Raw genomic sequence first — 26,258 nt, 5'->3', positions numbered from 1 at the left:
AAGTGTAGGACAGTCATATCCAAATATGAATTATTCCTTGCCAATTCACTTTCAGAACAAACATTATGTAGAGCGGGAATTAAAATGTATTGCCAGGGAAAACACTTCACATACATAGACAAGCGTCCCACCAGGCTTTCAGTTTATCCTAATTTCACTTCTCCTTGAGTAACACACCTGAGTGAGGACTAATGCGACCCCGTAATTTTGATAAAACACGGAAGAATGGGACCATTCTTGTGATCAAAGATATGGTTAATTGCAATTCTCATCGTCATTCACATTTAGTCAGGTAGACTCGACGAGAGACATTTTTTTTTTTTTTTAATCCATTTAGAAAATATGGTTTATTTTGAATGACAGTTATAGTCTTTCAAATCGAAATATTTGCAAATAGAAGAGAACTACTTATGAGCAGGATCAAGTGTATTTATATATTAACAGTACTCTTGCATTTCTCTCTTTTACCCAAACAATATTATCTAATCTTGCTTCCTTAATTGCCTCTGCTGATGGCTTGCCTCTTCTCTCGTCTTTAGAAGTACAGGTACTTTGCGCTACCTTGGTGGCCAAAAACTACTTCAAGTGTTTGCTTAAGGGCTGCTTATAATGTGACATCATCTGCCAGGTGCAAAAAAATTAAAGGAAAACATGAATAAACAAATAGGGAAATATCAGAAATATAGATATAGACAAACAGGCCACGCAAGGACCTATTGAAGAATTTTGATGTCTCTTCCAGTTTCATGTGCTGCCACCATCCAATCATCATAAGAATGGCTAGCATTTGGAAGAATGAGATGTAGTTGGAATGGGGGCGTTTCTCTATAGCAAGACTATTCTTGAAATTTACAACTGTCTCCACACGATAAGATAGGTATCTGTTGCTCAAAACATTTTTTGGCTGGTGGTCTGGGAAAGCTCTTATTAAAATTATAATGCACATTATGCTGATTCCCCTACTACAAGATCAGCCTTAAGTCAATCTTCAAATGCAAAAGTTGCTTTTTTTCGAGTGTTGTTGCCGATACTTTTTTGTCTATTTTTCCATGTCAAAATCAGCTTTTATTTTGCCCTCAGAACCAGCGCACATGAGACTCAAGCATCCCAACTGTACAATTTTGCTGGCAACAGCATATAACTTCTTTCAATCCCTATAAAACCAGATTTTATCGACTATTAAAAATTTCATCTTGACTGTTGGCATCTCAGAATTTACTTTCATTCGGCCTTATTTTAGTCTCAGCCAATACCACTGCTCCTGCAAGATTAATAACCCACCTAAATACTGTCTGATTTTTACGCCAATATCAGAATTGTGACTGGATATACTAGTTTAACTTGCAGGTCAGATGTTGATCCATCTATTCTTTAAGGCAGTGGTCCCCCACTCCCGGGCCTCGAACCAGCACCGGTCTGTGGATCATTGGTGCCGGGCCGAACAAGAAATAATCAATAATTTCCTTTGGATTTATTATCTGAGTCGGAATTTATTTAGAAAAATCTTTTATTTTGGAAAATGACCGGAATCTCTTGGTTACATCTCGGTCACTTGAGCGCCAAAAATGTAACCCACAAGCTAGCAAAATTCCCCGTTCTTTTTATTTTAATGCACAGAAAAGTAGTTTTACTTTTTGAGAAGTGTAAATTGCAAAAGATGCTGCTAAAACACTGAGGGTTACTGTGAATCTGAAGAACAACTGTGTTATCCTGAAAAATTGTGAGGATAAAAATGGAGAATGAAAAAAGAGGAATTGGCTGCAAGAACAAGTGATTACATTTGTATGAAAGTTCGTATGTGATAAGGTTAGAGCAAGTTGTTGTTGTTAAGAAGGTCCTCCAGTGAGGTGGCAAGCAAAGTTACCTTTTGCCAGCTGTCTACTGTCATCTATTGATGCACACATGACTTTTGAACCTCACAGTTAATGACCAGGGAGGTAATGGAGAAGGATGTGGGCTGTTAAAAAAAAACAAAACAAAACAAAACAAAAAAAAACCCTCCAACAAAAGTCCAGTCAGTTGGTTTTTGCACACAGTCGGGATGACAAAGAAAAATTTGCATAGATACACACAGCATATGCAAAGTGATTCGTCAGCACTTGAATTAAAATCCTGGATTTCAAATGTTTTGAGTGTTTAGGAGCAATGGTGTATTTTTGCACACAATACCTGAAAATCCCTCTCCTCTAGAATCTCTTTCCTCCACCTCACCAGGAAGGCTGCACACACGTAGAGATGGAAATGCGAAAAACCCTCCGGTTCAGCCTGGAGAGTGAAAGATAGAGACAGAGGGAGACAGAAGTAAGAGAGTCAGAGAGAGAGAGAGAGAGACATAGACATTGCTGATTTACAGTAAGGTTAACGCTTCACAGTCATAAAACCAAGACAGATAGAAACAAAGACTACAGATGTGAAGAAAGAATTACACTGCTTTTAGAACACCTTAAATAGCTCTAGCCTTTCATCAAAGATTTAGAATCTGTATTACATGATGTATTAAGTCTCGGTTTAGCACCCACGGACTGACAAAAAAAAAAAAAAAAAAAAACACAGAATGTCAGAATCTGTCAGAATCTAGAAATTTACATTTGCATGGTGACCCAGACAAAGAAAGATACAAATCCTCTCTTCTTTCCACAGTGTTTTATTTCAACCTCTCGTTATGTTTGACGGCTCACATTTTTCATGAGCGGGGGGAATTAAAGGCGGAGAGAGACAAAGGATGAGAGGCTCCTTGTTCTACTCATTGTTTTTATCCAGAGCTCCATCGGAGGATAATTACCCAGGCCTTTGACTGCAAGTGATTAAGAAGCATGTGGCCCTAAAAAGGCTGGGACACAATATCCAAAGTTTAATACACAAGTTCTGCTGGGAAAATTCTGGCAAGCTTGTCAAAGGGGTTTAGCTGCCCACGTTTGCAGTTTTATCTCAGCGTAAAACTGGAATTATGAATCCGTGCACTCGCAAACACACTTGCTATGAGTATAAGAAACAAAAACAAATACGCTCATCCTCTCTGTAGAAGTAAATATTTATGAAGCATTGTGCCAGTGTGGTCTCTGGTCTGTCTGTTTGGATTGTAAATGGCAGCAAAATAAAGCCGTATTCTGAGATAATTTACAACCTTGGCATCATTCACATTTAAGAAAGTGGAGTTGTTCACAGACGCTCTTAACTCATGGGGAAATAAAATGCCCAAGGCTGCGAACCCCATCCAATAACGTGGCTATGTTTAGCACATTGTTCAACTAACTGACAGGCTTTCAATTAAGAGTTTTTCCACTTTCAATTAGAGCTTTTCACTTCATTTGTGTCATGCAACCTTAATTAACCACGATTGGAACTGTTTAAGCACATTGGCCATAACCTTGCAGGGATTAAAAAGAAACGGACTTTCTGCTGTGTAGATTGAATTTACCTATATTAAAAGAAAGGTAAAGAGTTAGCTAATTATTTGTAAAAGTGGTGAGATTTGATACAGGATCAAAAGGCACACCTGGATTTTTCACCATTGATCTCCGACTAAGTCCAACCATTATGCAAAACGGTGAGCTTTGGAGCATTTGTAAACCGGAAGGGAAGAACTCAATTCGAGCTTGCATGAACCGCATGAACACTTTGTGGTAGGTGAGAGAGTGAGAGCAAAGTTTAAGACTGCTGTACAGCATAGCGTTTTGTTAACTGGGAGGTCGTTGGCGAGCAGCTCCCTTCAAAACAGACGCAAGCAAACATTAACTCTCAAATGCAAAAAATATGACTGGCATACTTTAGCACAATGTTTATTGCTCCCCAGACATTCGCAGTTGTAATTTCCTATCTTGTCTTTCTGTGTGTGTGTGTGTGTGTGTGTGTGTGTGTGTGTGTGCTTCAGCTCATGCTGGAGAACATGGAAGGATTCCGAAACTCTGATATCCAGTGTTTTTGCTCCCTGCTCTCACTTGGCAAAGCTCTATCAACCCCTCTTCATTGTTATAAATACTTCTGTGGGGAGTATTTTCTAAAATCAGACAGTGATTTGATTCATCAAAAGCAACTTCTGTTAACAAACAATCTTGATAATTTGCCACGAGTCACTTCCACTGTAACCTGACGTTAAATCATAATCTGCTGCTAAATTTGGCTGCAGACCGAATGGCTTCTTGATGCATGACGTTATCTGACTAATGTGATTACGGCTGCTATAACATGTCAAAAGAAACCAGACAAAAAGGATATCAACAGTCATCTTGGCCTGATTAACCTCTGATTTGGACATTCTGCGCAGTGATCCAAAACAAACAAACACACTAAGGTTATCTTAGCTAGATTCATTTACTTAAGATCATTAATATTCTGTTCAAAATAACTTTTTCAAACATAGTTAATTGCTTCTTTGTAGTTATATTTACTGGCAAGCTGAAAATACTTAGATTGTGGACTGTTGGTTGGCCAAGGCCAGCTAGGAGTACTTTCTATTTTGTTTGAACAAAACCAGAACGAAACGAATTAGTTCAAAATATTTTGATGCTGTTGTTATCCTATTTTCTACAACATTTAAGCTTCAAAATGACATTTCTTGGCGCATACCATTTAGCGGACAGGAAACCAAAATTGATGTGAAAACACGACAAAGGTGGAGTTCTTTCAATTCTGTATGCAGATAGAGAATCTAAAGAAGCAGTGGATGTCACAATTTGCAAGTTTGCATATTAACAGACAATGCACTGGACAAAAAGCAGTGGACATTCACTGGCTATAACAGTACATAACAAATATGTTTGGGGGGGGTGATTGTGAAAATTATATATCACTTAGCTGAAATTGAGATTAACTCCTAATAGAAGAATAAAAGATTTGCCCAAAGTTGGCGCTATTTCTTAATGTTTACAACAGTAGCCATGGCAGTAAACTGAAAAAAAAATCATAGTACAAAGTGTTGCTGCAGTCCAGACAGTTCTCTTTCATCAGTCTAGTTTTACAACAAAGATTTGTGTATTGTTTCATCCAAAGGCTTCCTTGATATGACTTTGTCATGATAGTCAAGGTGACTATATTGTCTCTTCCTCATTCCTCCCCCTATTCTTGTGCCTGGTCCTCCACCCTCGTTGCGTCAGGGAAGCCATATTGGCTGAGACAGGGGAGACTCTGACTGACAAGCGCCGCTGATCAAAGTCGAGGGAGAGCGGAGGAGTGCGAAGAGCAGACAGGAGAAAGGGTGATTAAGGTATCCTGGGGAGTCAATGGGGAGGGGAAGATGAGGTAAGGAGGAGTGCATGAGAGACAGATGGGCTACGGGGCTAAGAAAGCAAAAGGTGGACAGTTGCGGAGAAGAGGATGCGGAATGCACAGGGAGTGCGAGAAGCGTTATTTCAATGTCAGAGTTGGCTGACTCTTCAAAACATCTCTTACCACCAAAACAAACTGGCCTGATGAGGGACTAACTGTAAGTCTAACTCTGACAAACAGACTCCAAGGTGAAATGTGACGGCACAGCCGTGGTGATGTAAGCAGATTTAAGCTGATGTAATTATTACTCAGAGTATGAAGAACTGACTGCACTTGGTGTGTCAACTTGAAAGCCTGTTTCATATCACATATGAATGACATTTACTTTGTTACAGACTGGTATGAAGAAAAATAAAATCAGACTATCATGACATAAAAAAAATAAATAAATAAAAAAAATCGATGTATTTTTTATAAAAGACATTGAAGATATGAAGATATGAAGATATGAAGATATATGATACATACATGTTGTGAATTTTATCAAATTTTAGAATAGCAGTACAAAGAAATTGTTTTTTTGCACTGCATGCAATGATGGTATATCACAGTACAATATTATTATTTAAATTTTTAACATTTTTCAACATATATTATTTGTTTGTCTGTTTGAATTTTGACTTTTAAAAGCTGAACTGAACCTCAGATAACTTTGGCAAAACATTCATGTTTGCCAGATAAAACAATGATGTTTGAGCAAACGAACACAATAGCACCAAGCTTTGACATAACAGGAAATCAGGGTACATGGAGCATTGCACTGGATACAAAAATTACAATGATTGATCTTTGCAGGGCCTCAATTGTTTATTTCTTGGGCAAAATACTAAAATCTTTGACGCACGACTGGTCCGAGGTGTGCTGGGCCTCTTGCCCAATGACAGCTGGGATAGACTCCAGCAACCCCATCACTCTGAGTGCATTACAAGCGATATAGATAATGATTAATTTAAGTTATAAATTAATCACTCAAAATTCGATTCCAAACCAAGCCTCAAATAAGACATTTCCTTAAGAATTAGGATTGGAAAACACCTAAGACAAGTATCTCATGTGACTTGAATCGCTGAAAAAGTGTCCTGTGTAAATAAAAGACCCACATTGTGAAAGACTGCTTGGAAATGTCACAGTATCACTTTAACATGTTAATGCTGTCACACTGTGTTACTTGCTAATTTCATGCTCTACACAACAGGGATAATTTGGTCTCTGTCCGCCTGCTGGGGGAGAGAATCAAATGAACGTGTGTTTAGCGTCAACTCTGAGATTCTCCCTTCCGATCTCTTAGTCAGAGCGATGAAAAATAAATATAAAGTTAGATAGTTTGAACAATTGAAAGAGAAAGAGAGACAAGGTATAAGAACAAATACAGAAAAACATTTTTTTTTTCTTTTTTACAAAAGCCAGGAATTTCGGAAAATGTGGCAAAAATATGAAGAAAAGGCACTATGGATGGGAGAGGGATAAGGGGTGGAGAAAAGGGTACAAGCTGGTTAGTGTTGGATCAAGTGACTGAACAGATGGCCACACCACAGAAAGAAGACCATGTTTGAGACACAACACCACTCAGGTTAAAAACCTCCCTCTAGAAAACACACATGCACACGGATGCACTGGCTCTGGGGCAAAGGGCAAGGTCTTTCGGTTTATTACTGGCATTCCAGAACGACCAAAAAAAAAACCCTTTGTCCTACAAGGCTGACATCTTTCTATTTCTTGACAACTAATGGAATCACATTAAGGACAGGTCTCAAAAAACCTGCCGATCATGAAAGAAAAGCAGGCCATGAAATCAAATCCATGAAACATGCATGAAACATACATTTTAATAGAGCGGTATATATAGAGAGCTGAAGGACCACACATGTCCAAAACAAGCAAGAGCTTTTTACCCATAGCACTGTAACAAATTTTGTGAAAACATTTTGTGAAACCTTTACCAGAAAGCAAGTACTTATGTTTCAAGATAATTGTCCCTCTAGATGTAGGTTAAAAAATGGACTAGGGCTGACTGAAATAAACAATTCACTGGCTTATTCATTAATGTAGCACAGTGAGAAAAACACCTCTAATACTGCACTTAGATATCCACCTATGTCTACAAAGAGGACTATTATATGAGCCTATTTTGGACCAATGATCATGGTTGTTATTTCTCTGCACTCTACCCTTCTCCAAGTTTCATGGGTGGAACAAAGCCTAATTCCCTTAAAGGTGTGCATGCCTGTTGGTCTACGGTATCAAAGAGCAATGTGGGAAGCCTGCAAGCACGAGTGTTGAGGCTGAAATTCAAATGATGTTGTAAAATATAAAATATTCAAAGGATGGATTACAAGTACAATGCATACCCCGTTTGCTGTCAAGTCACGACAAAGTAACAACGCCGCCTAATCATTCATCCGTTATGTCTTCTTTAGACTCCTGAGCTTTTCAGTTACAGGTAGGGAATGAGCGATTCCATAAAACTATCCCCAAAGAGCACGGTCTTTGGCATGCAAATGAAATAAGTCTAATTATATTGTCAATAGTAGGCCGCTGCTATTTTCAGCACAAATCAACACTTTGAAAATAAGAAGTAGGATATAATCCGAGGCATCATGACTTATCTACCCAGTGGTACAACATCAGGGTGTAAATCATATTTAAGGAATGATGCATGAATAGTAAATAATTGTCAGGCAGTGTGTATTGGGCATATTTCTCCTGTGCACACATTATTTATGTCTACTATAAACCCATTTCAAGCATTACCTATATTTTAGCACATGTCCCTGACCCACTTGGACACACAATTTCAGTACGACTACTTGTCTACTCCACATCCTTCACAAAATAACGGTGAGAATGATGGCTGCAGAGTCGTGACTTATGAAACACGGTAAGACAGTATTTGCTTGTACCTAAGCACACCACGCATAAATCATGTACAATAGAGATCATTACCCGTCGAGCTGAATCAGCGACAAGCCGGCATTCGGTCATCCGCTATGTTTTAATGGTCACATGCCTTTGTTGAACGTTTGCTAAATTAAATATCCATTTGTTTTATAAGGGTAATCTAGGGTCCTGCTAAGGTCACTGGTTCCAGTTCTGGTTTAATTTCCTTCAAATATATCCTGAGCGTCTCTGGATATGTTGTGCTTTTCCCTGCTCACTCGCTCGAAAGAAATACTCAGTTTTTCGAGTATAACATAGAATATAAAAATACCTGTTTGACAAACATTCTTCTGACATCTGCAATTCCCCCGTCTGTTGATTATGTTCATTTTTCAGATGTCAGTCTTTTGAATTTAACAAATACAAAAGAATAAGGAGAGACTCAAATAAAGGGAAAACATTCAAAGCAGTTTCTGACTTATGTCACCCATCAGGGAATTGGCAAATGTTTGTTTGGTACCACTGGCAAAAAATGGACAATCAGAATATATTTTATGATTAATTTTGAATATAATAAAAGCAGCTATTGTGAATTACTGCACAATAGTCTAAAGGGCAGACACATATCCTTGTCTGTGATGTCTCACAAAACATCAGATTAATACATATTAAAAAAAACAACTCAATTGAAACAAACATTGAAATCTATTGAAAAGTAAAAAAGATTGATGTGCTTTTGACCCTGCAATTCAAAACATCTAAATAATAGCCAAAATATATTTTTAAACCACTGGCTTCCTGTCTCAAATTATTCACCACCTCTCGAATGCAATAAGACGGTGTTTCTGAAATGTACATGGACTAGCATCTGTAGTTATCAAAAATTTGGAAACTTTTGACAGTTTTAAAGGGGCCCCTCATCCATGGTCGGTTGAAATAAATATGGACTTGTCAATAGTTTCAAATGTTTGACACCGAAGTGCATTTCTCTGACGTTATTTTGGTTTTCTATCTTAGTTTGGAAAATTGCATCTCATTTCGAGTAACAGGGATTTTAAGGGCATTAAAAAATCTACTAGCTTCAACTACGAAACATTGATTTCCCAGAAACTCTGATCATATAACTCTGGTGCTGTTTCACCAAAATGAACAGCTTCTTGTTGGACTGCTTGCTAAAGTATCCCTCAATGTGAGGATGATTAGTCACATCCTGTCACATCCTGAATTCTGCTTCAGTTCTCTTTCAATCACTGATCATTCCAGATCGCACTGTATTGGGTTTACTGGAATATGAAATACAATACAACACAATGTCTTTACAATAAAATGTCACCATAGGGAGGAAGAGCTTACAACCCTATCCTTTTATTTTCTTTTCAAGAGACATATCTATACTGATGATATGTTTTGCTCTTGTGAAACATACTGCAGCAATGGCGAATAGTACTGTCACACAGAGCCACAGTAGAATTAAATTCATTTCATTGCCTAAACAAAACATTTCCTGTTAGCACCCGGTGATGAAGGACTAACCAAAAAATATTTTGCAGAGAAACAGTTTTTCCCCACTATTATATAGCAAGAAAAGATGCAGGGATGTCATCAATCTGGGCACACTTGCAATTTTACCACCAAAGAAGAAAACAAAAGGTTTAAATATTTATATTGAATTGATCACTGTTGTCTGACATTGCTATTTTCAAACCACATATTTATTTTTTTCAGTCTAGAATCCCTGAAATTACTTCTGCTTTGCCATTGACTATGTTAATGTCTACATGTAGAGCATTTTGGTAACAGTACAGAGATGCTGCAGAGAAACGAAAAGAAAAAAAAAAACAAACAGGATCAAACATCTGCTGCTAAAGCAACTTCAAAAAAGATATAGTGCATTTGTCTGTGTGAACACCTGGGACAGATGGGAGTACAAGTGCCGCCAGTAGGGAGACACATCTGTAACACTTCCTCTTGGCTGTGTCTAATCAGACAGAACAATCACATCGTGCTACCTCAACCTCGGTGTCAACACAATGACAAAAACCCTATGTATTGAGCTTCAACAAAGTTTCATCCTCACAAATACCAGCGTTAACAAAAAAAAACACACACTCCCTGTTGAATCAATAGTACGCATTAGGTGTTATTGACGGTGCCAGCCGATGTTAACCATCTAGCCTTACAGCGGGTGCCTGCTATTATGGTGTGCAAATGTGAAAGGGAAGCGGCATAAACGGGTCTAGATGTGTCTGGATAGATGTGATGGGATTAAGTGCATTCTCCCTCGCACACGTTTACACATCTAGGTCAAAGGACTAATTGCTTTTACTTTTACTTCAAAGAAAGCATAAGAAAATAAAAGAGAGAGAAAAAGAAGCAAGCAAACAACACTAACGCCAATAATAGGCCAGAATTTTGCTACATGTTTGTAAAGGAACAAAAGCATGTAGTATGGAACTATATAATGGTTTACAATCCTTTTACTTCAAAATTGTCTGCAGACCTTTTATTGACTGTTAAACCAATCCCATATTCCTTTTTCGAATGAAGCGATGCCTTTTTATACACGTCCGTTCACCTTTTTTAACCGTTGGCAGGATATTTAAAACTCTGTCACACTTCATACTGTACACTGAGCTACAGAGGACATTTTTTTTTTTTTTTTTTTTTTTTTTAATTTTGTTATGATACAATCTGTCAAGAGCATGACTTTGAGAATACTGAGCAGAAATGCTACACTTTATCGTCGGGCTCTATACAATTAAGAGATACAAAGATACAATGCTTCAATACCATTGAAATGACAAAGGCTTTTATTTGTGATTTTCTGCTAGGTTGGCAGTAAGTAATTACATAAGCACAGCTTGTTAGGCAATCATAGTTGAAATTGAGATGCCCAGTTTCAGAGGCCCCAACCAAACAATTGGAATTGGTTGGATTGTAAAATGTAGAATAAAATACATTGCTTTGAATCTGTACCTGATAGGTGTCCCATAGTCTGATGGTGCAGCGTAGTGGAAGCTCTCTCATTAGGAGATTGTTCATCCAGCGGAAGGCAAACTGCAGGTACTCTACTTCATAGTGGTGCATGTGGCGATGTACAGACTCTGCCAGGGAAAAAAACAAACAAACAAAAAAAAAAAAAAAACAGGAAATCATTGAGGGAGGGAAAATTAACAACACAAGAATGCAGACCACTTGCATCTTCCACTGGCTCACACATTGGCAACAGATAATTGAGGAAAATACAAATTACTGTTAAGAACCCTCTGGAAACAGTTTCATAGTCCTCCGTTTAAGGATACACTCAACCATGCATAATTCATATCAGGTATCAACAGATAGGATTTCATATCAAAGGTACCTTGCAGAATTTTAGGCACTTCTTGTGCACTTATCCTGCTCCCATTCCTGTTGCTGATTTCTTGCTATCCTCTGACTGACAGGCAGCAATCAAAGGCAGAAAAACTAAAATTGATAATGTGAGCTGAAAGGTAAGGAAGGAGATGCAAACTGTGGAAACGGGGGGGTGGGGGGGTGCAATGCCAGATTTGAAGAGAAAAACTGCTTTTCAGATGTTTGATCATGATTGAAAAAACAAACTTTTGTTTGACATTGTTTTACATGACAGACATTGTTTTAGATGTTTATATGAAGCTTACTATTTGATTTTTGATTGTTTTAAAGGCAGTGAAAAAACAGACAGATCTCAGAAAGATTGGTCCATAACTTTTCATAAACAAAAGAATAACTATACCATAATAATTATTCTAATTCTTTGTGCCTGTGTCCTATGTCAAGAGCTAAATGTGAATTGGAATCAGGGCCAAACCAAAGCTGCCTGAGGAGTCGGTTTGGTTAATCAATTAAAGTGCAGATTAGACTCGGATATATACACAGAGAACGAACAGTAATAAAAAAATAAAAACAATAAATACATAAAGGAAAGCCTTAAAAACCTTAATGATCAAACCAATCAAATTTTTTTATATTTCTTTATAAATATTTAATGGATGCCACTTTAGATGAGACTAAAGTGCAAACTTTCCTCATTGTTTTATTCATTTATTTATTTCAATGAACTATTCATGAGAATTTTTTGAAACGTTTACTTTCAGAGTATTTTCTTGGTTTATTTTAACTCAACGATAATTTAACCTGATGAGCTATTAATTTGACATGGTTTGTTTTTTGTGTTTTTTTTTTATTTTCCTTCCAATAACTTTTTGTTAAAGATAGAAAACAATAGTTTGGATTAAATGAATCAGCACCTGTAAAAACCATGTATTAGACAGTTGAGATTAGAAGCACAAAAACAGAGCCTGTAACCCACCCTAGTTAATTCCAACTGTTACTTTGTTTTTCAAAAGAAAATCCTTAATGCAAGTTGAGGTTTGCATAGCCATGTTTACACAATTGTGTCAAAGATCTGAGCCTGTTAGTCTGTTCCGAACTATTTCCTCAAAAATTTGCAAGCAGATATTAATGAGGTCTTATTTAATTTACGGGCCTGGTATTCGTTAGTCATAAAGGAAGAAGGATTAAAAACTAACTTGGAATTTACTAGCTAGTCGAAAACATAGTTTTAATAGCAGCTCATCATGTGACATCAAAGACTGTGGCGGAGTATCAAAATATTGCATGAACTGCAAACATTTGACGAGCTTTTTACTTTCCACATACAATTTGAACAGTTAATATATTAGTTGATATATTAATTATATTGCCCAGCTTTTTATTGGCTGTCAGCCTGTCTTGGTGCTGAATTTTAAATACAATAATATGAGTGCGCTCAATATCAGACATGGTTAGGAACAATATAGTGTGCTTTTGTCTGACACTGCAACAGGTTGATATTGGCCTATAGTTGCTGTAAAAAGCTGTGCAATGACAAGAGGGCCCATATATTTAGGCTTGGTGCGAGGAAAGGTAGACAAATTGCAAAGGGGATTTGCTGACAGCATTTTTTTTGGGGGGGTGGGGGGTGGGGGTGGGGGGGGGGCATTTGACAATCCAAGCCATGGGGCTCAAAAAAATACATTGGGAAAAACCAAGTCGATGTCAAAATCCTGACAGCATAATAGTGCCTGTGTGCTGAAGATGCTGGACAAAAACACAAATAACGGAACAGAGGTAGCATGTGTAAAGGCAGCAACAGCTGTCCTCTTTGGTTTATGGAATAAACAAACAAACAAAAAACTGAAGTCTTGTAATTGAATCCTGAACAAACAATGGATTAAATTGTATTGACCTTATATCAACATAAAATATTGGTGGTAAGTGTGTTAGGGAAAAAAAAAACACAATTTTCTGGCCATAGGGTAAAGGTTGTGAGTCAACCGCATGAATTACACGGGCATGTATGATGCATTCAATGTGCTACTCTCACTGACATGTTTACATGAACACTGTAATGTCACACCTCTGTCAGTGCGGTCACACACATGCTGGCTTGAAACCCCAAAATGAAAAGGAATAAATGAAGGGTAAAATGGGAGCGGGGAACTCGCTATTTACGTGGTTCTGACACTGAGAATAGCGGCATTGTTCCTTTCTTTGTTCGTGATAAATGTTTATTTTATGCTTCTTTACATAACAAAAGATTAAGTACGGCACTCTGTATTTGGGAGCTCTATATTTCACATTCATCAAACCCATGGCACTCATTCTTCAATGCACACGTACACACATAATAGAGTCGTAATTATAGAGCTGTCAGAGAATCTATGAGAAAAGCCAGTTGGGGAGGAAGTATAGCATCCTTTTCTCTCACACTCCACTCTTAATCAGGGCCAACTGACAAGCACACATTCACACACCCGCGTACAGCTTTAATTGTAGAGACATTATGTAAGATATTTCTCGCCAAGAAAATGCTGTTCTTTCAGACACACACACACACACACACACACACACACACACACACGGTGAACACTTGAATGAGACCTGTCGATGTGCTCTCACACAAGTATGTTTAACAATTGCGTGCACACTCCGCCGCACAAGCGCGGCGCGAAATAAACACAAAGCTATTATTTCACACTCCTCTCTGCAGTTTAATTATCACATGCTGCTGTAAAAGCATAAACAAGGCAGGCTCATTAACGGTGAATGCATCACGGTGACAGATCCTGGCTGGCCGCCAAACAGAGGGGGAGAGAGTGGAACGACTTGAGACAATGTTAAATTACACTAATGAACTTGCTCTGCCTAATATTAGTGACTTCGCCAAACACGAGGAAGAAGGGGTGCGTGAGGTGCACGGTGGGAGGGTGAGTCGTTTGTCATATGGACTTGTCACAGTAGGAGAGGATCTAAAATTAAAATATCGGGGAAAAAAAATGATTGCGACTGGAAGACAAAAAAATAAATAAATAAATAAACAATAAAGTGAAGCTGTAAAACTTTTTAACCCCGGGCTCACGTCCAGCTGGCACAGTGCTTAGCATGCTGGGCCGCGGATATTCAAGTGCTACGGGAGGTTTGGGGGGGCGCATCGTTCATGGAACCTGATTGACTGATGAGTCATGTCTTCCTTCTTGCCACGGCGTATGACAGAGGCCGATTTGCCGACTGGCCTGCTCTCCACGGTGAACTTGTAGCCCATGGCTAGTGAAGTGCAGGTGGACAGGCGTGGGTCAGAGGCCATACAGTGACTGGTGAGTGGTTCCCCGGGTTCTGCTGATGAAGCCCATTCTGCCTGACCTATTGCTCTCTTCAGTACGAAACGTAATTACAGCTACATTTTTTCCGTCTCCCTTTTTTTTCCTTCTTTGTTTTCCCTCCTCTTTTTTCACTCTCTTACTTTCATTCATTTTGGCCTATAAATCTTTTTTAATTGCTTTTTTGCAATACAATTACAAACTGCCCACCCCTCCCTTCAGTGACTACACTAGGGACATCGCTGTCCAAAAGCATATATACTCATCGGATTCCTTATTCTTTTCTTTTACACTGACTTCTGTAATCCTAGAATTAGAGATTGTATGTTTTGCGCCTTTTTAAGCTTAATGCATTGTATGCAATGATTATCCGTGTGTGGATTTACAAATAGGATGATTAGTCAATGAGCTGTAATCTTCTTTTAATTAACAACAAATGAAATTATTCATATCAATTATTCATTCATATCTCATATCAAGAAACAAAAGTCATTATTCTATGACGGTCAAATTAAAACAACATTAAATCCTTATATTTCTTTGAAACTGAAGTAAGTTTGACCTGAAGATATGTCAGGAAGTCAACTTTGATATAGGGGAAACAGTGACCAACATTTTGCACTACTTTCTTAAAGTTTATAGATAAATGAACAAATCCACAAATCTAGAAATAAAAAAAAATAAAAAAAAGATTGTATTGTACACATATCATTGAGAGATGGTTTGAAATGAACAAGTTTTACTTATTTTTGAAAAAAACTGATAAACATAATTTAATTGTGCACTTTTTAATGCAAACACATTTATTATATTTGTTAAATCAACTAAAACAATTTACCAGATGGTGTATTTTCTTTTAATTCCACAACTTTTTTTTCAGAAATTCGAGATGCCATTCATCTTGTGAAAATTGTAAACACTATTAATCTAACGCTAATTAACTCTGTGTATAAGAAAAAGCATTTAAGTAGGGATATACTAATTCTTGATTCTTCATATCTGTATTCATATAACAGTGTTGTATACATCTGCAGAGGACAATCGTTGGCAGTTAATCTGGGCTTGCATCATGATATTCATTTGGAACAAACTGAAAAAAATTTACTTTAGCATTTCCACTTTGAACCAGCGCAAACCTAGTGAAATACAGTTTACAAGTTTTTAAAGACCTCTTTTGTAACCATCTTATGTAACCAGGTGCTTCAATGACTTATTATTTGTCTGGTTACCCTGTAACCCACACCACCAAATCCAATTAAACCTGTAAAATTCAAACACCTTTCAATAGGACAACAGATATAATAAACTGTACAACGGAAAAGAGACAAATTGACACCTTACAGCTGCCCAGTAATGACACATCATGCTGAGGCCTTACGACTAAAAAAGATAACCTCATTGAGGTGCTGGAAACGAAGTGTTATGAAGGTGTCGAATACAGTTTGTTGAACAAATTAGAAAATACATAACTGGCGACATGTTTTTCCTCTTCAGCACAATTGTTTAACTTAAGTTTTACCACATTACTGCTACCTTATGAATAGCTTTAATTTTTAGGGCATCCATTTACATGTTGTATACATCACTGACTATTTCAAGATGAGAAAATATTGACCCCTTACTGATTACCAGAAGTCAGAAGTTCTGGTCACCCTCCAAATAAACCTATTTATTTGTCCATCGTATGAAAAATAACATCCTCTGGCAGGATCCTCCCTAACAGTTACAAATGTAAGCGCTGAATAACAAGGTCGAGTATAAAGCATACATACAGAAATAGCACACAAATTTTCTGTGAGTTATTGGACCAGTTTGTGAAGTTTTTTTTTTTTTTTTTTTTTTTTTTTTCTGTTCAGGTAGAGTGGTTATTTATTCCTTTCACATCACAAACCACAAGGTCCCCTGTTTGTTACCGCTTAGCCAGAGGGAGACTGCAGCAAATGTGACGGAGGATATGCTGGTGTGACATTGTATTCATAAACAGTCACATTGTCCCAGTTTACCCAACTGAAATGCTTTCTAATGGCAGAAATCACAGCGTGTTTGTTAGAATCAAAGCATCTAATGATGAAAGAATGTTTTGAGGAGTGTTCTGTGGATTGTATGGGTCTAAAAAACTCTGCTCATATAAAATACACAGATTCCATCAACCCGAACCCCCTAACCAAATGAAGAACCTCTGTGCGGAAAATGTGAATGCACTGAATAAATGCCTTCCAAAAAACAAACAAACAAAAAAACAAAAACAAAGTATAACCGCCGCAAAGTATAGCAGAACAAAAAAAGGTTGCTCAATTGTATGTTCTTCTTTTCAAACCCATAAGCACAAGAAATTTCTGCCTTTCATTATACAAAACAGTCTTACAATCCAGCAACCAGCCTTTTAATGCGATTCAGGCATTGCGCACGTGCTTCCAGTACACTCCTCATTTGCATAACTAAATTCACCTTTAGGCAATTTGCATGTTGATGAACTTGGTCTAATTCACTTGCTTGCAACAAATCCAAAGAAAGAGATAAGGCATAGATAAAGAGATCAGAGAAACTTTACAAACATGCCTACAAAGTTGCTTGTCTTTTGAGAAGATACATTTGCCAGTGTCAAGCAAAGCTAATAGGAGTTTGCGTCACTTATTACAAGTAGGATTGTGAAGTGAGGTGAGGGACAGAGAGAGGGGGAAGCAATGGAATTTCAAAGTAAAGGGAATTGTGTTTTGCTCCAAAAAAAAATAACATTGTAGTTTTTCAACTTAAAAAAATATGTCACTTTTATTTGAGTCACAGCTTTTGCTGTGGGCCTAAATACGGGAGACATTTGCAGAAAACACTATGTTACACAATTAATTCAAAATGTTCAGAGCTTTACAATTTACTTGAATAAGGTCTAAGGTTCCAGGCTAAATTTGATCCCTCTGGAGCATATTTGAGAAATTTAATTTTTCTAATGGTTTCGATTTAAAAAATATCCTTTGTGTTTATAAATCAGAGAAACAGATTTGTCCTTGGGGGGCAATTGGAGGGTACAAGGGATATCTATAAATTAATAAAATAAAATAAAAAAAAGATGGATAAAAGTAAAATAAAAATGAAAATAAGATAAAAATTGTATGAAAAAACTGTGTAGAGAGCTTTAAATCTATAAATAACTGTAAATCTGTGCAAAAGGCAGAAAAAAAAAAAAAAATCTTGGCCTTATAGACCACAGGCACTGAACTGTAAGGTCGGTTTAAAGGCATTACTGACTAATGATTGCTGCCCTGTGATGTTCATAAACATGGCATTTGCATTTTTTTTTCCTTTAATTGGATACCTGGCTGTGCCAAGTACCTAGAACGTGAGCACAGGAAATTCAACTCTCACTTCCTCCCCGTGATTAGTTTAAAAATAGTGTCAGAATTCTTAAAGATAGGTTGGAGAGTGGCGCAAAGGAGGAACCCTGAGGAATCAAAAGCCTAAGTGGCACAAATCCAAACCTTTTCACTATATCTGCTCTTTTTCCTGTCAAATAGTTCGAAAAGATAAAATGGTGAGAGGGGATATAGTCTTAAGGCATTGCATGTTATCACTCTTCTCCATGTGAAAGATGAGAGGGTGACAAAGACCAAGGGGACGGACAGATCAGCATTGTCCTGCCCCTGCTGACCCAGTCCTGTAATCATTAATTCAATAATACACTGAGCCAGGTCAAGAAAATCACCCTCCTCCTTCCCATCTCTCTGTCTTCGCTTAGACTTTCTTACAAAATTCCCCATCCATCACTTATGTCCCGAAAATGGATGAGACACCTGAGTGATACGATACTCATTCGTTACACCATTGCTTATTTACTTTTTCTAATGTTTTCCAGTTTCATCTGAAGAATAGGTTTACGTTGCAATTCATACGAGGCAAAGATCTTCGAAACTATTAGACGGGCCATCAGGAAAGCAAACACAAGAGTAGAAAAACAATAACATATTCTCGGGACAGTCTTCAGGATTCATATCAACGCTGAAAAACCAATATTGTTAAATTTCCATACATCATTCCGGCACCTGCATGTTATGATAGATACGACTCCACCCTCGCTAACCCTGCAGCTGAAAAGCGCTGATAAGTAAATTTGAAGAGACGAGAGGCTATTGTTCCCAAAACAGATGCCATGTCGATAGCAAAGCGAAAACCAATGCTGTAACACAAGATAAATGCTATCTGTGATCTCATTAGATGGGGTAATGTCAAGCTAGCGAGGTAGAAAATGGCTCTGCCCCTTCTATGATGACAGGGCACTTTTGGAATAAGATACACTAAAACATTTTGAATCTTTTTTTTATAGCTTTATCGAGGTGTGGCAAGGCTTACATTTGTTCCTTCTCTTTTATTCACGTAATTTATTTCTTTATAAACACAGGCAGAACACACCCGTTCACCCACCCACCCACACACACAGACACACACAATCTTGAAGTTAGCGGTGGCAACGCTCATCAAAATTATTCCTCGATCGCACACAAAAACTGAGACACTGAACACACCTGGGAGCAAAAACATGCATTCACAGTCTCCATTGATGTGGACATTTGAATGCAGCATGTGGGATGTGAGTTGCCTTCCTGGTTGACAGAGCAGGTGACAGGACAGTCGAGCACCAAGGTTGGCGAAGAACATGACCAATGTACAAACGCCAGTTTTGATGAGGCCTTGCTTAGCATGGTGCATCGTAGGGCCGTAAAAAGAAAAAGAAATCTATATTTTAAGTAAAACGCAAGGGGAAGTATTTTGAATGATTTTCCAATTGAGCTCAAATGTGAAGAAAAACAAAACAAGGTGAGATCCATAGTAATGTTTTTTTTTTTTCATGCAGAGTCAATTATAAGTAAACCACTGGGAACACACTGTTGATATGTGTTTCAGATTGGATCACAGAGTCTACTTGAATTCGGGGCATCGTGATAACATCTTTTTTTGTTAAAAAAAAGCAGAAGCAAAAAAAAAAAAAAAAAACAACAAAGCTTAATTGGATGGATAACTGTTGGCTTGATCATTTGGGTAACTTCTTACAGATGTTTCAGTCATCTCTTATTCATGTTTAAGTCATCCCAGTGCTATCCTTCACAAACAAGTCATCTACCATCATTTCGGCAAAAGGTCTAACAGGGGAAAAAAAAAACAGAGAAAGAAAAAAAGAGAGTAGATCAGCTAAAAAAATTTAAAAAACGCTACAAAGGTGCTTTTCAGAGCTACCATCATTTCCGAATAGTAAGCCGCAACTTTTTTCCCTAAACAACAATGCAGCCAATTTATGGATTTTGGTGGGGGGCTAACGAACTTCACGCCGCTAAAAATCTATCCTTGTTAATAACAGACCGATGACATGACCAGGAAATTCTGAGTCGGTTCAACTCCGACACCGAAGAAGATGATTTTAACAGTTTTAATACGTAGGAGGAAGCCCAAGATGGCGATCAGCTAGCCGGTGCGGCTTACACTGAGGTGCGCTCAATAGTCCGGAAAATACAGTCATTCCCAGCTCCAGTTTCCAAAAGATCCAGACACCATATGGGAGCATATATCCATAACACCGTTCATTTAAAAATATTTATATGGAATTTATCTATTGATTCAGTGGGGATGTAATTTGACTTAAACTGTTATCATTAAAAGTGAGAAGAAAACTTGCTAAAAGGCGTGTGATTTTGTTTTGAGCCGAGTTCACTCTTTTAGCAAACATCAACTCCCAGCCCTACGTAGGCTACTGTTTCGCAGCAATAATCAACACATTTACCTGACAGCCAACTGGAACAAAAAATGAGAATTCAAGTCACAGTGTCGTGCAATTACAAACAAACAAAACCCTCTGAAATATTGAGCCGTGAAACCACATTATTTCCTGGTGTGTATCTCATTCTCACACAAACTCAAACTGTCAAAGAAAGTTTCAGCATTTTAGCAATTGTGGGGCAATGAAGGGAATAAACTCTCATTAGAGCAAATTTACAAGTTATATGCTCTATTCGCTTGTAGACAAGGTACTGGATTTTCAATATGGCTTTAGATTGATTTGATACATAAGACGCATTACGGAAGATTAATTTCTCCTGAGGCCCAACATTGATATTTTTTTAAAAGTTAAGCATTTCTATTTTTGGTTAGATGCAGTCTGTAGTCAGTGGAAACCCTTGAATGACAACCTTGTGTGCCTTTTTTTTACTCAAAAAAACAAAATGATGATTCTTTGTTCATTTTCAGTCGGAAAAAACTGTATTATTAAAGAAAAACAAACTCCAAATTAAAGACCGCAATTTTAAATGCCCTTTGTAATGCCCAATTTCTGAACAGTGAGAGGAAACAAGGCAGAGAAGAGAGTAAATGAAAATCAAGTATAAAAATGTCCAAGCTTTGAAAAGAAAGAACTTTATGGATGGTTGGAGAGATGGATGGACGGAGAGAGGCAAGGAAGATGACTAACCATCAATTCGGCTGACCAGCTCCTCGAGGGCTTTGACTTTCCTCTGGATGCCTGGCTGTGCAAATGTATAGTTGTCCTGAGAGGAAGAAAAATCACTTGTCAATATAAGAGTCGGCCAATGTACAAAGCACAAATGTGAAATAGTTTTTTTTTTTTCATGATTAAAATTAAGATACAGATTTTAAATGTCTACAATGATAAACATGGGCAAAATGGTAAAAATCAGGGAAACATCTTATTGGTTGTTCAAATATCCTTGCTTTAAAAAAGTCTGCAAACCTTAACTGAAACCTTGCTAGAAAGAAGTTGTTGACTTAAATGCACCACAAAATAAATCAGGAAGAAAAAAAAAAGGAATCAAAAAATGAAACCATCCAATCATATGTCTAATTGGCTCATCGATGACGGGGTCATTATGAGGTGTATATCTAAATATGGCAAGAATGTGTTCATTTTTTTCTTCCTAATATTTCCAAACCCTGGAATATGTAGATAGAAGCACTGTAATTGCACTGCATATAGCTAATATTTTTGTAAGTGAGGAGTAGAAGCATTAAACATATACATTGCAATCATCATCATCATTGAGTACATACTAACCCCAGATCAAACAAAAAAAGAAAAAGAACACTGCACTTCTTTGGCTTGGTTTCATCCAAAGTGTTAGTTGGAATCAGCCATGGAGTTTTTGTATAAATTCAGTGAGAACTGACTTTGGCTGTTTCCAGAGTCAGAAAAGTGCTGCACCGTATTGGCAGGGAAGAATCAGAGGGTGATTGCTAGACTCCTGTTACACTGCTGAAACAAAATGTATGACAATTCGCTTTTAATTTTTTACACAAGTAAAGCATAACCTCCTTCAGGAACATCAAAAGTGAAGAGGAAAGACGCAGGAGTATGTGTCATATTTACTTTTAATTTCTTGGACTTACTTTGAAAAAGACCCCTTATTGGGCATTGATGTTGGGCAAATTACCCCAAAAGTTAGAGTTGTACAATGCATAAACAAAATGGCTTGAAACACATTTTTACACCAATGGTCATTTTCAGAGGGAAAGGTTGAGGGGTGTGACAAATATCTTTGTGTTTCAGAACTCACACAAAGTTTGAAAATCCTGTAAAAAAAAAACTGTTCCATCGACCTAATGCTGTCCAACTACCACTATTGGGGCACAACATGTATGCCGAGGCCTTGGAGGCAAAGCAGAGGGCCGGCTGTCAGCGTGACTCGACATAACAACTCAACCATGGATAGGCCCTGGCCTCATATGTGATGATGGTCAGATTAAAAACTATTTCTGTCAGTTGATGGCCGATGACTATCTTTTAATCTTGTCCCTGTCTGGTAGCTAGCAATCCCTTATCTGGAGTTTGGACAATATCGGATGGATAAGAAAGTTTGAGCATTAGCTGGCTAGAGTGGTGTAAAGCTGTTGTAGATATCAATCATTACATAGATATAATGTGTGGAAAAATATGGTGACTCATTTTACAATACTCTGTGGAACACATATAGATATTGATACTTTTACCTTTTAAAAAATAAATAAATAAATAAAAAAAATCTACAAAGTGCAAAGTTGCCTAAGAATTCATTTAGTGGATTTTCTAAACATTAAGAGAAAAAAAAAAAAACTCTCACATAAATAATAAATAGTAAAAACAGAATCTGTTAATGACCTCAGGAGTGAACAGTGCTGGTTGCACAGAATTGCAGAACATAATACAAGTGTGAGCAGAAACCCATTCAGTGGACACTTAAGACAGACATGCACAACGAGGATTATGTTTCCTAGAGGGGTCATTTTGGAGTGGCTGGAGAACAGCTGATGTTGCAAACTATCCAACAACTGGAGAGAAAGAGAGAGAAAATGAGAAGGACAAAGAGGGGGGCATTTTGCAATAAACAGGTCTTGCTGTCCTTCAGGCTCAGCAGAACCAAGGCATGTGTGTCCTTCTTAGTCCATCAGCAACTGGCAGGACAGAAACCATATTCCCCACCATGACCTCCCCAATCGCTCTCATCTAAAGCATCTAACCATTGACTCATCTCTCCCTTGCCTCTGAATAAATGCATAACTTGTTTTCTTAGTTTTTTTTCTGTGTGGTGGCTTAAAATAACCCACTAAGTGAATAATTTGTTTCAAAATACAGTCTAATTTCAACAACGATCATATAACTTAATAATTTGATATCAGATTCAGTCAATTTAATGAGATTGGTCACCAACTGAGTACAAGTACACAATGTGAAACGCCTGGCTTGATATTTTTATTTTGCAAATGTGCAGAATAACATACATGCACGCACGCACACATTTATGTACAATATATTTTGTGCTATTGAGCAATAGACGGAAATGGTAACTGTGTAATGACAAATTAAATCTGAAAAAAGAAAAAAATTAACTAAACCCAAGCCTGAGGGTGATAAAAATATGTCTAACTATAGTTCTAATATGACCACTCAAATATATAGTAATTGCTCAAAATCTTGTGTTCTTTCATTTTTTGTAAAAATGTTAAACTTGTATTGGTACAAGGTACAATATAAGCATTGAGCACATTTGCAGCTGGATGAAAGTACAATATTCACTTTTGTGTTACTGAAACTGCTCACTTAAACCAACTCTGTCCTCTCGCCATGTTCACGGTCCTTTCCGCCCCCAAATCTGTCAATTTTTTTTTTTGCTTTCCATTTCCTTCTACACCCCTTCTCCATAGCTGACCTTCTCTTTCATGCTTTATCCTCTGTCACACACCTAATGCTTTTCAATCAGTCATGCTCTCTTTATCTTGGTCTTGTTCTCACACATACTGTATTCTCCCCATTCCATTTCATCCCTCCTGTTTTGTCTTACATATCTAACTGACTGGGTATTCTTTATCACATCTTCCCCATCCTAGATCCCTTGTCAGTGTTAAAATATGTCACATTTAAAAAAAAATGACAAGCAAATCAAACACAGAGGCTTGTTGATGTTTGAGGTAAGACTTGTTTTTCTGTTTGGCAGTAGTGATTCAACAGAGGCTGCAATTTTCTACTTTTACATTATAGATTCTGTCTGGACTTTGTTTGGCAGACTGAGCTGTTAAAATGTCCCCAAAAATGCAGGATAAGAATTTATAGATTTGATCGTGTTCGTTTTTGTTTCCCTGGCAGAATCAACAGGAGTATGCATTGAATGAAAAGAGGGGAGAAAAGTGGATCCAGAACTAAGTATGGATAAATGCAGCCACTGAGGAGGAGTGGAAAAATGGCAAAACGAAAAAAAAAATGTTCAAAACTGACTTGAGATTTGCCCCATTCATGAATTTTAAGCCCTCTCTACAATCTTCCACAGCTCTCCCTTTGTTCTTTCCTCTTATTCCTCTTTGTGCGCCTTTGCCCTCCCCTGCTTTTCCCATTTTCTCTTCTATTTTCATCCCCTTGGAAATGCTAATGAGCCTACAGTTGTCTTAAGTGTTTTGTACATGTTATGAGGTCTCCATTTCTTTGTTTAGTTTCCCTGGTGTTCCCGGGTGCTTTAGTACATTACATTTTGAAATTGTTGTTTAGTTGGATGTGATTTTTTTTTTAATCAAACCACGAAGAAATTACTCTTTATTTTCTATCTTTTTTTTTCTCATGCACTCGTTTCTTATTCCAGTACTTGTCAATTTTTACCGAATTTCCTTGTTTTTTTACTTTGCCTGCCTAACCTCTCTTGGCTTCTGGTAGCATTTTCTTATTTTCATCCCATTACTCTCTCACCTTCTGTATTCATTTTATTTTTTTCCCTCACCAAGTCCCTCTCTTTGTAAAATCCAACAGTATGGAACTTTGACCAGATGAGGCAACAGGAGGAAACCAACTCTCTCTTCTTCATTATTCATGCTTTTCCCTGTTCTCCCGCAATTTGTCCATCCACCACATCTGACCCACCACGGAAGTCAAACTGTCCCTTTGCGAATAAAAGGGCATAAAACAAGCTCAAAAGCACGAAGTTCCCGACCATGTTTCAACAGTCTCTTTTCCTCCCCTTTTCTTGATGTGGTGTTCACTGTCCCGTCTTCTCTCTCATTCAGCTGAATCAATAGCAGCTCTTCACCTCTCAGTCCATTCTATTAGTGACAACAATGGCTCAGTGCCGGACTAAGATTGCCTTCTATTGTAGTACCGGATGTCTATCAGCAAGTTGGACATAACGGACACTACGATGCCGCAAGGGTAGCGTGTATGTGTGTGAGAAAAAGATGGACAGAAAGAAATGAGAGAATAAGAGAGATGACAGGTAAAGATAAAGGGCAGACAATAATAGACATTCAGTATTGTTGAGAAGACAAAAGGACAGAGTAGTTATCTGTTCGTCGTTGTGTCTGCGTTTGTGAGAGGGGCGAAAAGTGAGCGTAGAAAACAGATGACAGGTTGTGATTAAGGAAAAAACACAGACAAAGGTGTAAATATTCAGTTAGTTATTCAGGGCAGTAGAAGGATTTAGCATTTTTGATTCAATTACCGGTATGTTTCTACTGAATGAGTCGTGATCCAATGCCAGGCCATGCTGGTGTCATACTGAGGAATGCTTTCCGATAACGTGTAACTTCAAAAGTGTTTATACAGGAGGAGTGATGACTGGCCATGTACAAAACTGAAATTCAGATCTTGATATTGCAAAAAGTTTGGCATTATTTTAGGTGTGATGAGGACCAGATATCAATGGACACTACCTGACTCTATCCATTGACATACCCAAGTTGTTATAATTGACATTTTTCTTTTTTCTTTTGATTTCACCTTTTTGTGTGTAACCTAAACATGCATGATTTTACAGACTACATTAGTAAATAATCATCAGTTTTATCAAAGCTAGGGTGAAAATAAAATATGTCACATACTTGCTGCTTTGAAGACGGGTGATAGATATTCATATTGCTTAAAATTGGCCCCTGAAGTCTGTACAATCTGTTCAAGGTTTGACACCATCTGTCTGTAGACCTTCACTTTAAGCGAGGAAATAGTGGTCATGA

At 37.6% G+C, this 26,258-nt stretch overlaps 1 protein-coding gene across 5 annotated transcripts in view; it reads right to left on the bottom strand.

The window, feature by feature from the left end:
- The window catches only part of tbc1d22a (TBC1 domain family, member 22a), a 124,715-nt gene that overhangs the window by 25,318 nt on the left and 73,139 nt on the right, over positions 1-26,258 (bottom strand). For 3 of the 5 annotated variants that reach the window (XM_086146993.1, XM_086146992.1, XM_086146995.1), the window contains 2 exons: positions 21,250-21,325; positions 10,670-11,246 (listed from right to left, as the gene is read on the bottom strand). In XM_086146993.1, coding sequence (XP_086003119.1) covers positions 10,873-11,246; positions 21,250-21,325 — 450 coding nt within the window. In that variant the 3' untranslated portion in view covers positions 10,670-10,872. Of the gene's footprint in view, positions 1-2,169; positions 2,266-10,669; positions 11,247-21,249; positions 21,326-26,258 lie in introns of those variants that run through there. The other 2 variants (XM_086146997.1, XM_086146994.1) reach the window with 1 other exon arrangement.

This window comes from Fistularia commersonii, chromosome 5, assembly GCF_037954325.1.
Source record: "Fistularia commersonii isolate RoL2024-O1a breed Wild chromosome 5, RoL_Fcom_v1.0, whole genome shotgun sequence".
Classification (NCBI taxonomy): Eukaryota; Metazoa; Chordata; class Actinopteri; order Syngnathiformes; family Fistulariidae; genus Fistularia; species Fistularia commersonii.
The sequence above is the reverse complement of the archived record's forward strand: the minus strand, read 5'-3'. Positions and strand labels throughout refer to the sequence as shown.